This window comes from Electrona antarctica (assembly GCF_951216825.1).
Source record: "Electrona antarctica genome assembly, chromosome: 10".
Classification (NCBI taxonomy): Eukaryota; Metazoa; Chordata; class Actinopteri; order Myctophiformes; family Myctophidae; genus Electrona; species Electrona antarctica.
Genome location: NC_136791.1, coordinates 50,648,958 through 50,663,738, shown reverse-complemented (window position 1 = coordinate 50,663,738; position 14,781 = coordinate 50,648,958). Strand labels below are relative to the sequence as shown.

General features: G+C 45.0%; 1 protein-coding gene across 1 annotated transcript in view; it reads left to right on the top strand.

Moving 5' to 3' along the window:
- LOC306930868 (ryanodine receptor 2-like) overlaps positions 1–14,781 on the top strand; it is a 170,084-nt gene that overhangs the window by 62,237 nt on the left and 93,066 nt on the right. The window contains 6 exon segments of the mRNA XM_079511964.1: positions 5,975–6,251; positions 6,654–6,768; positions 7,035–7,167; positions 8,606–8,709; positions 13,728–13,863; positions 14,558–14,729. Coding sequence (XP_079368090.1) covers positions 5,975–6,251; positions 6,654–6,768; positions 7,035–7,167; positions 8,606–8,709; positions 13,728–13,863; positions 14,558–14,729 — 937 coding nt within the window.

Here is a 14,781-nt window from a genome sequence, read left to right as displayed (position 1 = left end):
AGCAGGGATTATGTTTTTGCTCCTGTACGTCTACGTGTCTGTCTTTGAGCAGCTAATCTGTGTGAAACTTTGAATGCACACTTCCAGTAGGCCAAGGAAGAACCTCCATTCCAAATCAGCCCCATGTTGGCACAATGACAGACCGCTTCACAATTTGGCCAATAACTGTTGAAGGTGGTAGGCCTACAAAAAAATTAAAAATTAAAAAACTTTCAAACTGATCTATCGTACAAAAACTATTTTCCATGCACCTTCCTGGTGTCCTGACCACTGCACCCCACCATGACTGACACAGTCCTGGGTAAGCATAGACATTAATTATCATATATATTTTTTTACCTTCAGTCATTCAGTGCAAGTTTGTAATACACATACAATACACTCTCACCCTGTGGTATTCAGCACAATGGGGTGCATATAGCATACGTAGCTTAGACATACAGTACATACAACAGTCCGACAGGCATTAGTCCGACAACACCGACATGCATGGCAGGTTAAAACTAACCTGTGGCCGGGTTAAAACTCACCCGTGGCTCCCGGCATGCATGGCAGGTTAAAACTAACCTGTGGCAGGTTCAAACTCTGTGGTTCCCAACATGCATGGCAGGTTAAAACTAACCCGTGGCAGGTTAAAACTAACCTGTGGCTTCCTGTGAGGTTAGGTTTAGGGTTGGGTTTTGGGTAGGGTGTCGGACTAATGCCTGTCGGACTGTTAGTACGTTAGGACGTGTTTGTCATCCATAGCTGACTTTTGCTGATTAAGATTTATTCATTTATTGCTAAGATAACCTTTTTGCTGCATTGAGTTAGGTCAGTTAACAGAGCACATTGAGGAAGCAGATTCCTGAGGCGGGAATCAAACTCATACTATATACCTATATCTACATTCCTATCATATCGATCCCTTTTATTGTTGATACTCAGTTGATACTCAGTCAGTAGACATGACTCAGTCAGTATACATGACTAGAAAAGTGCGTTCCTCAGTGCAGACCTCTGCCAGGCGGTCTGTCTATGGCTCTGCTGCCAGTGCCTATGGCTGTGTTCAGTCATGGTGCGCAGCCATCACAATGGGAAGTGTTTTTGTGGCACCCCTATGGGCACATGTTAATGCGGTTTATCAAACACGGTCAGGGTTGGGAAGGTTACTTTTAAAAAGTAATCCCCTACAGTTACAAGTTACTTGCTATAAATTGTAGTCAGTAACGTAATCCGAGTACCACAATTTAAAAAGTAACGGGTTACTTTCAGTTACTTTTGGATTACTTTTAAGCAAACCTCTATTTAATTACATAAAACAAGTTTTACCATTGATAACCAGAGCAGAATGTTTAGCCTATATAAAATTAAGAAAAAACTACAGAAATATTGTTAAATCAGTGGTTCTCAAGTACCACCTCAGAAAATATTTGGCTCTCAAGTACCACCATTATGATTCATGTTAAAATGTAGTCCTATTCGGCTAGGCACAGGTTTGCACAAAAGGCAAATTAATTCCTAATCATTATAATAATTCCTAATCATTATAATACATATACAAATATAAATAATATATGTATACAGCCAAATTAAGGCATGCTGTACAAATTGGTAGGCCTATTGAGGAAAAATGGTTCTCCCATGACAGAGTGCAGACACAGACAGACAGACAGACAGGCAGGCAGACAGACAGAGAGACAGGCAGGCAAGCAAGCAGGCAGACAGGCAGGCAGGCAGACAGGCAGGCAGGCAGGCAGGCAGAGCTGGCATACAGGCAGGCAGATACGACGCACACACACACACACACACACATAAGCTTGCTAGCGCAATTGTTATATGCGCGTGCGCGATTGAGTGAACCAGTTTGACTTCGCCATGCGCGATGCGATCCACAGCTGTAATTAATCGCGGACTGATTCAGTTTGCATCTAGAAATCAACGCTAAGCCATGGAGCCATCCATGGAGTTATGGTTATGTCCGCATCATATAGTGAGCAATGCATCGCCTGGTGTGCCATTTGAACAGTATATATCGTATCATTCCACTCCCCGTCGGAATCTCACTACCCACGGCCACCCGTGTCCCGCGTCCAGAGGCTCCACACCCCGCCTTCTCTTGTCCCCGCGGTTACAGAGCTGTCAGTGTCCGCTGGCTACAGATCACGCTATAAAATATAATATAATATAAATATGGTATATGGGGACTGGAGACAGTGGAGAGTTAGATTCTGACGGCGGGGAAAACCATTGGTGCTGCTGGGGGACCGACGCGAGCGCGCTGCTCGTGTGCCCACAGTGCATGCTGCATGGGCAGCAGCAGCGACACAGCGCACTGATGATCATTTATCATGCGTAATCGACTGATTATTTTATTGTTTGGTGTTTTAACTTATTTGAAGCCCTAAGATTGATGAGGGGAAGGGGAGAATGTAACCAAGCCTGTAACCCCCGTTACTATACCTCCGTTACTGTAATCCAGATTACACATTTTAAAATGTACTCTAAGACGTTACAGTTACCGTTTTTTTGTACTCTGATTACGTAACGGCGTTACATGTAATCCGTTACTTCCCAACCCTGAACACGGTTTATCGCGGAATATCAAAACCTTGTTCCATGGTCATTGTCACATGACTCACAGGACCATTTGCACATAATTTGGTAGCGGGGAAAGATCTATAGGCTAAAGGGTTTTTGCAACAAAAAATGACAGTCGCGCCCCCTTTGAGTAAACGTCTGGGTTTCCGAGGCTACCTTTGAGTGGAAGTGAAATTGTTTAGAGACCACTTAACGTGTGAAATTAGGGGGACTTTATCAAAGTCTGTATGGCGACCCCTGGCCTATACACGCACACCTGACCAGCCCTGGCACAGAAGTCCAGGTCGAATGTTAAGTCTTCTTTACTGTCTTCTATAATATTATAATGTTTACTGTTCTGTGTTCTCCGGAACTTAATGCATAGATTCATGTGTCGCTTGGATGAGTCTGTGAATCGTCAGTATAAGTAACCCTGTGCAGAGTTACACTAGATACCCCTCTAGCCTTAGTAGACATTGACTTAAAAGCCTGTATTTATAACTGTCACAAATGCCTGTCTAACATGTACATTTGGACTGTTTTTTTATTTATTTTTTAATTGTATGTATGTTGTATGTAATTGTGTTTTTGTTGTTTTTCTATGGACCTTGAGTTTCATACTTATTGCAGTGCTGCTATGACAACTGAATATCCTTCGGTATCAATTAAAGTCTGTCTATCTGTCTGTAACTAATGTCTCACAGTATAACTGTAACTATCAATATCTCACATTTGAGCTCTAACTATCAATATCAAACTAAAATTGTAACTATCACAAATTCACAATCTCAAACTAGATAAGTCAGTGACGGCACATCGTTATAGTAGTAGTTGTCTCCACCAGGCCGAAGGCATGGGGAGAGAGTATGTTTTGCACTCCGTCCGTGTGTGTGTGTGTGTGTGTGTGTGCGTCCGTCCGTCCTTCCTTCCTTCCGTCCGTCTGTTACCAGCTAATCTCCGGCACCGTTGGCCCGATCCATACCAAACTTTGCACACACACTCCCTGGATGCCAACGACGAACCTCTGCCCCAAATATTCCTCAACGGCCTGTTATAGCGCCACCATGAGGCCGATTTAGGCAAAACACATTTCTGTAGATTACTCGTACACATTTTATCCATACATCACACAATTCGGTATACACTATCTCCATAGTCATGTGATCAACACGGATCTGCACCATTTCCCATCTTCCTTCCTGATTGGCTAAGATTCGCTTCCAAAGCTCACATGATTGGTCCGTTTCGAACAAAATGCCACAAATCACAAACACAGTGTGCAATTTCCGTGAAATTATACACGCACATTTCCACTAGGCTGAGGACGACATGACACAATTTATTTTCCAAACCAGCCTCATGGTGGCGCTATAACAGGGCAATTCCTGTTTTTACCTATAACTGCATCGTTCTGTGTACAACTTTGTATGCACACTCCCTAGAGGCATGGAAAAACATTTTCCCTGCATCCCTCCACATCTGCCGGTTATAGCGCCACCATGAGGCCGATTTCTGCAAAACACATTGTTTATATTAGTCACACAGATTTCATCCAAATCTCATGCAAATCGGTATACATGATCTCTGTAGTCATGTGATCAAGACAAGTCTTTTTGATTTCTCAGATTCTGCACTGATTGGCTAAGATTGCCTTCCAAAGTCTTCAGGAGTGGCCCGTTTTGTACAAAATGTCCTGCTCATCCAGAATTATATCCTCAGAGATGCTATGAGTGATCTGTCTGTGCATTTCCTCAACACAATGAAGACAATTGTTGCAAAAAACAAACAAACATGTTTATATCACTCCTAAACATTTTGCCAAACATCACACACACTCCTATCCTCCTGGTGGAGACCTGTGCCCAGAAGGGCACTTTTTCTAGTTTTATATATAATTTTTATCCCACGCGTTTGTAACCCATTTTTTCATCCAGTGTCAATTATCTAATGTAATCCTGGGCTCTACACTCCCTCCGCCAACCTGAGGAGAGACCTCATGCTTCCTTCAATGCATGATGAGTCCAAGCCGCTTCTTATCACCTGACAGGGGGGGAGTTTCCCCGGTTGGATATACAGTTGGGTGCCACCGATATTGTCCCTTATCATTTGACCCATTTAGGCCTGACCTCAAAATTTTAAAAAATCCTTCTAAATCCTCCAGTTTTCTGAAATAAATATTTTCACGATTTTTCAAAAATAGCAGACCTACAAGCTCGTAGCGCGCTTGTAGATCTGCTATTTTTCAATAGCTAAATTATAACAATGTTTAAAACACCAAAAGGGGTTCCCGCCCAAAATGGGTTAACTGTCCTTTTGCGCAGATCACGCAAACCTCAGCAAAAAGAAAAGGACAATATCGATGGCCTCCAACTGTAGCGCGTGGAAGGAACACGTTATTCTAACCAGTTCCTTAACTCTCCATCAGGCCGGGGGAAGGCAGTTTAGAGACCAGGATTACTGCATGTTTTTTGTGAGGGAGAACATGCAAACTCCACACAGAAAGGCCCTTTTGCCAGCCCCACCTAGGATATGGGCACTGATGACGTGGAGGAGAGAACACGCCCACAGCATCCCCAGCGGGAATCGAACCCAGGACCTTCTAGGTGTGAGGCGACAGCTACCGACTGCGCCACCATGCCCCCTGCGTCGTTCTTGAGTACACCCACTGACCCACATAATGTTAATGTGGGATGTTCCTGTGTGTTTGTTCCCACAGCACTAGTTTGCTAGCTGGCTGCTAGCTCTTGATGTCATTGGCATTCCATCATACAGATTCTTGTTGGTAACATGTGTGCTCTTACTGATGTTAAAGATGGAGTGCCACAATTTTTTTTATTTTTTCAGTTTTTCATGTGTCTATGAGGTGACTATGAGGTGACAGTACTTCATTAGACACCCTGGAGTCGTTTTTATGTGCATTGGTGTATTAACTTTGTATTTAGGATTTCTTCCTGGAGGCTGAACCCTTGACAGTCAAACGGGCCAATGAAATAAACAGTAATATAGTGACATCACATTATCAGCCCCTCCCCCAACCCCTCCCCCTTTATCATACAACCACAGCTGTGGGTGCGGCTTCAGTTCAGGTGGATCACCACCCATCAGGCAAACCAGGCATACCTAATGAACTGGTGGGCGTGCCCACATAAAAACAACATTTTAACAAATACTGTACACTTTTTTGAAAAAAAGATACCTCCTTATATAACAATAAGACCTGATGATCCTGTTTTAGGGAAATAAATCATGGCACTCCATCTTTAAGTACTGCACGCAGCATTCTGGTGTAGCACCCATCTAGGGTCCAGCATTCACTGCCGTATAGCAGAACAGACTCTACCAGCTACACAATTACTACACGGCTACTTTTTTTAACCCCACTTACCATGTACTGGTAACCTTTTCTTCTTCCCAGTGTCCCTCCAACAGCTGATCTCAGGAACGATAGTGCGATGGGCGCAGGAGAGCGTAATGGAGGACCCAGAGTTGGTGAGGACCATGTTCTCGCTGCTACATCGCCAGTGTCAGGGCTTAAGCGGACAGATGGGAGGGCCACTCCACCGGACCTACACCATCAGCCAGGCCTCGGTGGAGGATACCGTCGCCCTCCTGGCCTCCCTGGGCCAGATCCGCTCCTTGCTCAGTGTCCGCATGGGCAAAGAGGAGGAGAGGCTCATGATCAGGGGACTAGGGTACGGAGAATTGGAATGCCACTTTACTAACTCTGGGGATTTGTGCTGGGAAATGATGAAATGTTGACATACTGTACATATTTTATTTTGATCAAAGTTTCTTTATTCATTTTTCTAGTCACATGAGTCAAAAATAGCATACAAAATGTTTTGAACTTTTTTACCCCTCCCTCCCCCCAGAGTTCCCGCTCTGAAAGAGCCTCAACCCTGGTATCTTGTACCATTAACAATGAAATAAAAGGCACATACAAATACATATACATATTCAAAAATAGAAGAAATTAATCAAATATTGGACACAATATGCAAACAAATAATAATAATAATTCATACTGTACATATTTGACCTTTGTCTCATATACAGGAATGTTTACCTTTTATGTCTCTTTTTTTTGTGTGCAGGGACATCATGAACAATAAGGTTTTCTACCAGCACCCCAACCTGATGATGGCCCTGGGGATGCATGAGACAGTGATGGAAGTAATGGTCAATGTACTAGGGGAGGGAGAGTCCAAAGTGAGTGGTGTAACTTTGACTTTATTGAACGTCAATAATGAATGCCACAGACGAAAAACAGTCTAAGTCCACACTATTGATCCATAATGTATAAATGATAGATAAGGGTTCAGGACAACGAGGCCTTTTCGTGGAGGGGTCAGAATGAAATTTGGACTTAGACTGTTTTTCGTCTGTGGTACTATATTGTTCAACTGCAAGGTTTTCCTTTTCTTATCTTATTCTGCATCCGTCTTTCATGTTATTTCTGTCGTTTCTCCTGCTAGGAGATCAGCTTTCCCAAAATGGTGGCCCACTGTTGTCGTTTCTTGTGCTATTTCTGCCGTATCAGCCGCCATAACCAGGGAGCCATGTTTGACCACCTCAGCTACCTGTTAGAGAACAGCAATGTTGGGCTAGGTTAGTCCTACTCCACCACAACTCCTGAGTTTGTGTATTCAGTTTCACTTTTACATTACAAAACAATCTCACCCATAAGGTCAGTTAATTATTCTAGTATTGTATCAAACTACTGTAACAAGTACTTTTACTTTCAACACACTGTACAACATCTACAGTAGCCTGGAACTCACCTATGCTTTCTATGGCATAGGCAGCTCCCGGCAGGATCCGCCGGGAGAAACTGTGCGCAGCTGCTGGACATGAGACTAATTAATTAGAGCGACAGAGAGAGAGAGGAGTGTGTGTGTCAATTTAACAAAGGTGCAGACGATCAGAAATCAGCAGAGAGTGATCGACGTTTGCGCTACTCTATGTCGAATTGAAGTGGACTCGGACTTTCTCCCTGGAAAACAAAAGTCTGGGTTTCCGAGGCTACATCTACAGTGGTCTGGCATGTTTATAGGACATTCCATTTTCCAAAGAGTGTACAGTATGTTCCCTCAACCCTAACCAAATGTCAACCCCCCCAAAGCTAAACTGAGAACATTATGGCTGAGGGAACATACGTAGAGCTGAGGGAATATAGGACCTTCCAAAAGCATACCATTGTTTCATTGTTTTAGTACAGCATCAAAATCAACTTGCATTTGAAACTTGCATTTTTCTTCTCAAAGTGCAGATTTATTTCAAAAGTCTAGCTGAAAATAGATAGGCCTTGGAGAAAAGACTAAATGACTAAATTCAGACGTCCATACATTATTAACTCTTACCGCCAACACCCCATCTGGTGTACTCCAGGACAAGCTTGTTTTGACCCAAAAAGACAAATCCAAGATATTCCATTCTATTCGATTCTAAAAACTGCATTCCGATAGACAGCATAAGCCAGCAGAATCTTCATTTCAGTTTTTTTCTTTGTTGGTTTTCATCGCACCCGAACCGGAGTGTTCTGAGTGCGTAGAGAAGACAGTAATCAATTCATATTAAAATAGGCATCAAAATGCAATCTCAGCGCAGAGGGCGTTTGGACCATGGGAGGCATCAAAAGGCTCTCGGCGGTAAATGAGTGATGATGTTTAAGCCAACAATAATTGTGAGTTATTCACATACGTTCAGTACCATTTTAATTGCTTTGGAGAAAATGTAAACAAATGCAACAAATCTAAAAGTAACGCCATTAACCCATTTTGGGCGGGAACCCCTTTTGGTGTTTCAAGCATTCTGTTATACTTTAGCTATTGAAAAATAGCAGATCTACAAGCTCATAGCGCGCCACCGAGTGGCGCGCTATGAACTTGTAGGTCTGCTATTTTTGAAAAATCGTAAAAATGCGGCACAAATCTTTGAATAGCTATATATTCTTTCAGAGCCCAAATGGGTTAACATCAGATGGTTTATGCACAGTATGGCTGATGGTAATGAATAGATAATGGCATAATTATCCTCCTTTCCTCAGCCTCTCCATCCATGCGTGGTGCCACTCCTCTGGATGTGGCAGCAGCCTCTGTCATGGATAACAATGAACTGGCCTTAGCACTGAGGGAGCCGGACCTGGAGAAGGTGACTTCATTCTCTCACATCCTCTGTATTCTGTATGTAACCGATGCTCTATATCAGGGGTTCTCAACCCGTGGGTCGCGACCCCTCGGGGGGTCGCCAAATTATTTTAGGGGGTCCCCAAATTATTTTCCAATACTCGGTGGCGCGCTATGAGCTTGTAGATCTGCTATTTTTCAATAGCTAAATTATAACAATGCTTAAAACACCAAAAGGGGTTCCCGCCCAAAATGGTTAAGGTTATTGTAGCAGTCAATTTATATTGGGGGTCGGGAGGGGGCGGGGCGGGGGTCCCGAGACATTGCCAAAGCATTTCCGGGGGTCCCTGGAGAACGTTGAGAACCCCCACTCTATATCAAAGAGCCTGAGATCTGCTCTGGGAATTGCAGCCGAGAGGTCGCACCTTAGTTAGTAAGGGATAGAAATGCGATCTCTTGAGGCAGGTGGGTTCAATAGTCAAAGGTGAGTAAGTCACAACAAAAGTTCCAACGCTTAATTCTACCGGTAAACCTGCCGAGGCCTTATATTTATAATATCGTGATGTCACCTCTGACGCCACGGTTGTGATGTCAGAGCGACACGTCGTTCCTTCGTAACACTGTATATGAAGTACCACTACATGTTCAAGGTGCTATTGTCACATGCACATACTGGCACTGTACAATATAGCACGATAGTGAGAGAAAGCCATACAATGAAAAGAAAGATTAAACACAACCAGCCCTTTCACTAGTTTTAGTTTCCCTAAATAAACTATCAAAGTACTTCATCCCGATATTCCATGAGCAAATATGCCATAGTAGTGCAGGATTTTGTTATTTTAATCCAATCAAATGTTTTAAGCTTCAAATTTTAAATTGTCCAGCTCATTGTTGTCATCAGTGGGCTTTGTTCTCTCCACAAGCCTTCCTTTGTGAATGCTTGGAACTGTTGTTGGCCAGACTTTGCCGGCTTACAACATTCTCCAATGCTGATGGAACGGCAATCTCTTTGCTGTCAAGAACAAGCAGTCCTTCTTCAAATGGGTTGCCCAGTTCTCATGCTGATTAAGGCCTCACTCACACCTTCGCATCTGGCATACAACATTGTTGGATGCTAGATCTAAACAAAGGGTTTGTTTACATCTTGCCCCAATGCACTTCCAATGGAAGTCACATGGTTTGACACAACATTTTTGTTGTACGGCTTTCGGCTGTGTTTCGACTGCACCCCTCCCCTCCATGTGACTCCCATTGGAAATTAATTGCGAGCTTGCATCAGTAAACAAGTCTCATGCATCAGCTATACATCAATCTGTTGTGCACGTGTGAGTCAGGCCTAAGAGTTGCTGTTTCTTTATGTTGCCCTGCATTGTTGTTTTCGCCCTTGGTATTTTAGTATTTCTTTGTTTTAACCCCGTTTTAAATGTGCTTTATAAATAAAGTGGATTGGTGGCCATTGTGAAAATGTGTCATGGTACATGCCGGTGCTTTTTTTATAGCGCCTTTATCCAAGGCGCTTTACATAGATTGTGCATTACATTCACCCATTCACACACACATTCATACACCGATGGCGGCGGAAACCATGCAAGGCACCAACCAGCACATCAGGATCAATTAGGGGTTCAGTGTCTTGCTCAAGGACACTTCGACACTAACTCTGGGGGAGCCCGGGTTCGAACTGGCAGCCTTGCGGTTACCATCTGGCCACTCTACCCCTGAGCCGCCGTCGCATGGCCACAAGGGTCCAATTTATTTTTTGTTCCCAAAAAATCTATACATCTGCCAAGTTTGGTGTCTTTATCACAAAATGAATGATTCATTTTTATTGTTGAGCTCCCCATAGGCAATTGGCATGGACAGTTTTGGGTCATGACCAACCATTCCATAAAATCTGTGAATCTACTTCTAATACTTCTAGTTCGTTCACACATAGTTCCCCCTTTAGGCAATTAGCATGAAGTTGAACACACACAGAGGGCTTCATTTTCGTTCGAGCTTTCTAAATACAGTACTTGGGGATTTAGCAGTGGGGAAGGGGTGTTCCCCCACTAAAGGATTTAGCAGTGGGGAAGGGGTGTTCCCCCACTAAAGGATGTAGCAGTGGGGAAGGGGTGTTCCCCCACTAAAGGATTTAGCAGTGGAGAAGGGGTGTTCCCCCACTAAAGGATTTAGCAGTGGAGAAGGGGTGTTCCCCCACTAAAGGATTTAGCAGTGGAGAAGGGGTGTTCCCCCACTAAAGGATTTAGCAGTGGAGAAGGGGTGTTCCCCCACTAAAGGATTTAGCAGTGGTGAAGGGGTGTTCCCCCACTAAAGGATTTAGCAGTGGGGAAGGGGTGTTCCCCCACTAAAGGATGTAGCAGTGGGGAAGGGGTGTTCCCCCACTAAAGGATTTAGCAGTGGGGAAGGGGTGTTCCCTCACTAAAGGATGTAGCAGTGGTGAAGGGGTGTTCTCCCACTAAAGGATTTAGCAGTGGTGAAGGGGTGTTCCCCCACTAAAGGATTTAGCAGTGGGGAAGGGGTGTTCCCCCACTAAAGGATTTAGCAGTGGAGAAGGGGTGTTCCCCCACTAAAGGATTTAGCAGTGGAGAAGGGGTGTTCCCCCACTAAAGGATTTAGCAGTGGGGAAGGGGTGTTCCCCCACTAAAGGATTTAGCAGTGGGGAAGGGGTGTTCCCCCACTAAAGGATTTAGCAGTGGGGAAGGGGTGTTCCCCCACTAAAGGATTTAGCAGTGGGGAAGGGGTGTTCCCCCACTAAAGGATTTAGCAGTGGGGAAGGGGTGTTCCCCCACTAAAGGATTTAGCAGTGGGGAAGGGGTGTTCCCCCACTAAAGGATTTAGCAGTGGGGAAGGGGTGTTCCCCCACTAAAGGATTTAGCAGTGGGGAAGGGGTGTTCCCCCACTAAAGGATTTAGCAGTGGGGAAGGGGTGTTCCCCACTAAAGGATTTAGCAGTGGGGAAGGGGTGTTCCCCCACTAAAGGATTTAGCAGTGGGGAAGGGGTGTTCCCCCACTAAAGGATTTAGCAGTGGGGAAGGGGTGTTCCCCCACTAAAGGATTTAGCAGTGGTGAAGGGGTGTTCCCCCACTAAAGGATTTAGCAGTGGGGAAGGGGTGTTCCCCCACTAAAGGATTTAGCAGTGGGGAAGGGGTGTTCCCCCACTAAAGGATTTAGCAGTGGGGAAGGGGTGTTCTCCCACTAAAGGATTTAGCAGTGGGGAAGGGGTGTTCCCCCACTAAAGGATTTAGCAGTGGGGAAGGGGTGTTCCCCCACTAAAGGATTTAGCAGTGGGGAAGGGGTGTTCCCCCACTAAAGGATTTAGCAGTGGGGAAGGGGTGTTCCCCCACTAAAGGATTTAGCAGTGGGGAAGGGGTGTTCCCCCACTAAAGGATTTAGCAGTGGGGAAGGGGTGTTCCCCCACTAAAGGATTTAGCAGTGGGGAAGGGGTGTTCCCCCACTAAAGGATTTAGCAGTGGGGAAGGGGTGTTCCCCCACTAAAGGATTTAGCAGTGGGGAAGGGGTGTTCCCCCACTAAAGGATTTAGCAGTGGGGAAGGGGTGTTCCCCCACTAAAGGATTTAGCAGTGGGGAAGGGGTGTTCCCCCACTAAAGGATTTAGCAGTGGGGAAGGGGTGTTCCCCCACTAAAGGATTTAGCAGTGGGGAAGGGGTGTTCCCCCACTAAAGGATTTAGCAGTGGGGAAGGGGTGTTCCCCCACTAAAGGATTTAGCAGTGGGGAAGGGGTGTTCCCCCACTAAAGGATTTAGCAGTGGGGAAGGGGTGTTCCCCCACTAAAGGATTTAGCAGTGGTGAAGGGGTGTTCCCCCACTAAAGGATTTAGCAGTGGGGAAGGGGTGTTCCCCCACTAAAGGATTTAGCAGTGGGGAAGGGGTGTTCCCCCACTAAAGGATTTAGCAGTGGGGAAGGGGTGTTCCCCCACTAAAGGATTTAGCAGTGGGGAAGGGGTGTTCCCCCACTAAAGGATTTAGCAGTGGGGAAGGGGTGTTCCCCCACTAAAGGATTTAGCAGTGGGGAAGGGGTGTTCCCCCACTAAAGGATTTAGCAGTGGGGAAGGGGTGTTCCCCCACTAAAGGATTTAGCAGTGGGGAAGGGGTGTTCCCCCACTAAAGGATTTAGCAGTGGGGAAGGGGTGTTCCCCCACTAAAGGATTTAGCAGTGGGGAAGGGGTGTTCCCCCCCCCACTAAAGTTGGTATTTTGGTTACCTGTCTAAATCCCTAAAACACCTCCGTTACCCGTTACATTATGCATAGGTGTGGTTTGGGTGTTAGAATAATTAAACCAATCACTGTGCCATATTCCATCGCACAACTTAAGTCAAATAACTTCTTTGACTAGACATATATACCGTAAACACAATGAAGTGATAGGCACTCACTTCTGCTGATTATAGGAAAATTACATCTCTTTGAAATTAATGTATTAAGAGATGCATAGGAGAATAAGGAGAGATGATCAGATGAAACAGCCTGACTCTGGACATCTCCATTGCAGGCGCGCGGTGCGCACTGCTCTATACCAAACTATTTTGGCATAGCCTACGGCATACGGGTGCTTTTAAATTCCACTATGCGCCTTCCCAAATGTGTGACCAAAATAGCAATTTAGGGGGAAAGCGTGCCAACACGCCTATGACCACACCTCTACGTGCCAATTCGCATAATAGATAGCGGGTGACGCTAGGGACAGAGCAAGCTCCTTTACTCGTAATTTTCGGGCAGCGGCTGACTTGCGGGCCGCGTCGCGGTTGACGGAGGCGACAAAAATGGAGCCCAGACACTTAACACACTCACACACTTCCAGCAACATTTCAGCCCCCTAGATAAAAACTGTAGCCAAGGGTGGCTGCCTGCCACGGCCACCAGGGAGTGAATTTGCGATGCCCCAATAATCCGTTTTGTTCCCAATATACTGTATCTATCATGCCAAATGTGGCAGATCTATTACAAAGTGAACAATGGGTTAGCTATGCCACCCCACTCTGTACCGTAACTTGATTCTTCTCTCCATATCACCTCCCCAGGTGGTCCAGTACCTAGCTGGCTCTGGTCTCCAGAGCTGCCCACTGCTGGTGACTAAAGGCTACCCTGACATTGGGTGGAACCCAGTGGAGGGTGAACGCTACCTGAATTTCCTGCGCTTTGCCGTATTCTGCAATGGTATCCAATGAGATCTAAATTATTTGAATGTCCTCTTATTTCAGCAAATGATACAGCCACCGCTTTCACCAAAGTCCCCCCACTTTACAAATTCTTGAACACACTGCACTTGAATGTGAATGTTACTTTTATGTACATGTTACTTATAAGTAGGTCGGTAACTATGTACTGTAGGTAGCTATTAACCCATTTTGACCTGAGATCAGATTAAAAAAATGTCTTCTACATCCTGACAGTTTTCTGAAAAAGCTATGTTTCTATGTCAGTCGTTCTTCGATTTCTCAAAAATAGCAGACCTACAAGCTCGTAGCGCGCCACTCGGTGGCGCGCTATGAGCTTGTAGATCTGCTATTTTTCAATAGCTAAAGCATAACATAATGCTAACACCAAAAAGGGTTCCCGCCCAAAACGGGTTAAAATGATTGTGACGTACTCAAAAAACATTGCCTTTATTGTCATAACATTTCCATATACTGTAGTATAATAATGAAGGTTTAGTGTATGGTTTGGAAGCATAGACTGTAAAAATGAAGATTGGAAGATTCGATGCTTTACTGAAACTATAGACCTCTCTATAAACTCTTGAATCTTGCGGGAATTCACATGAATAGATCACATAAAAAATGTCCTTGTGCAATCAGGTCCAATCCAGTATTTGATGTTTCTCATCCCATTTTATGTTTGTCCACCTCAGGGGAGAGCGTGGAAGAGAACGCCTACGTGGTGGTAAGGCTGCTGATTCGCAGGCCAGAGTGTTTTGGCCCCGCCCTGCGAGGAGAGGGCGGAGACGGCCTCATGGCTGCCATGGAAGAGGCCATCAGGATCTCGGAGGACCCTTCCATGGACGGACCTGTCACTACATTCCAGTGAGTCTATTTAGGGCTCCATTTTCGTCACCGCTAAACCCCTTATCCCTAA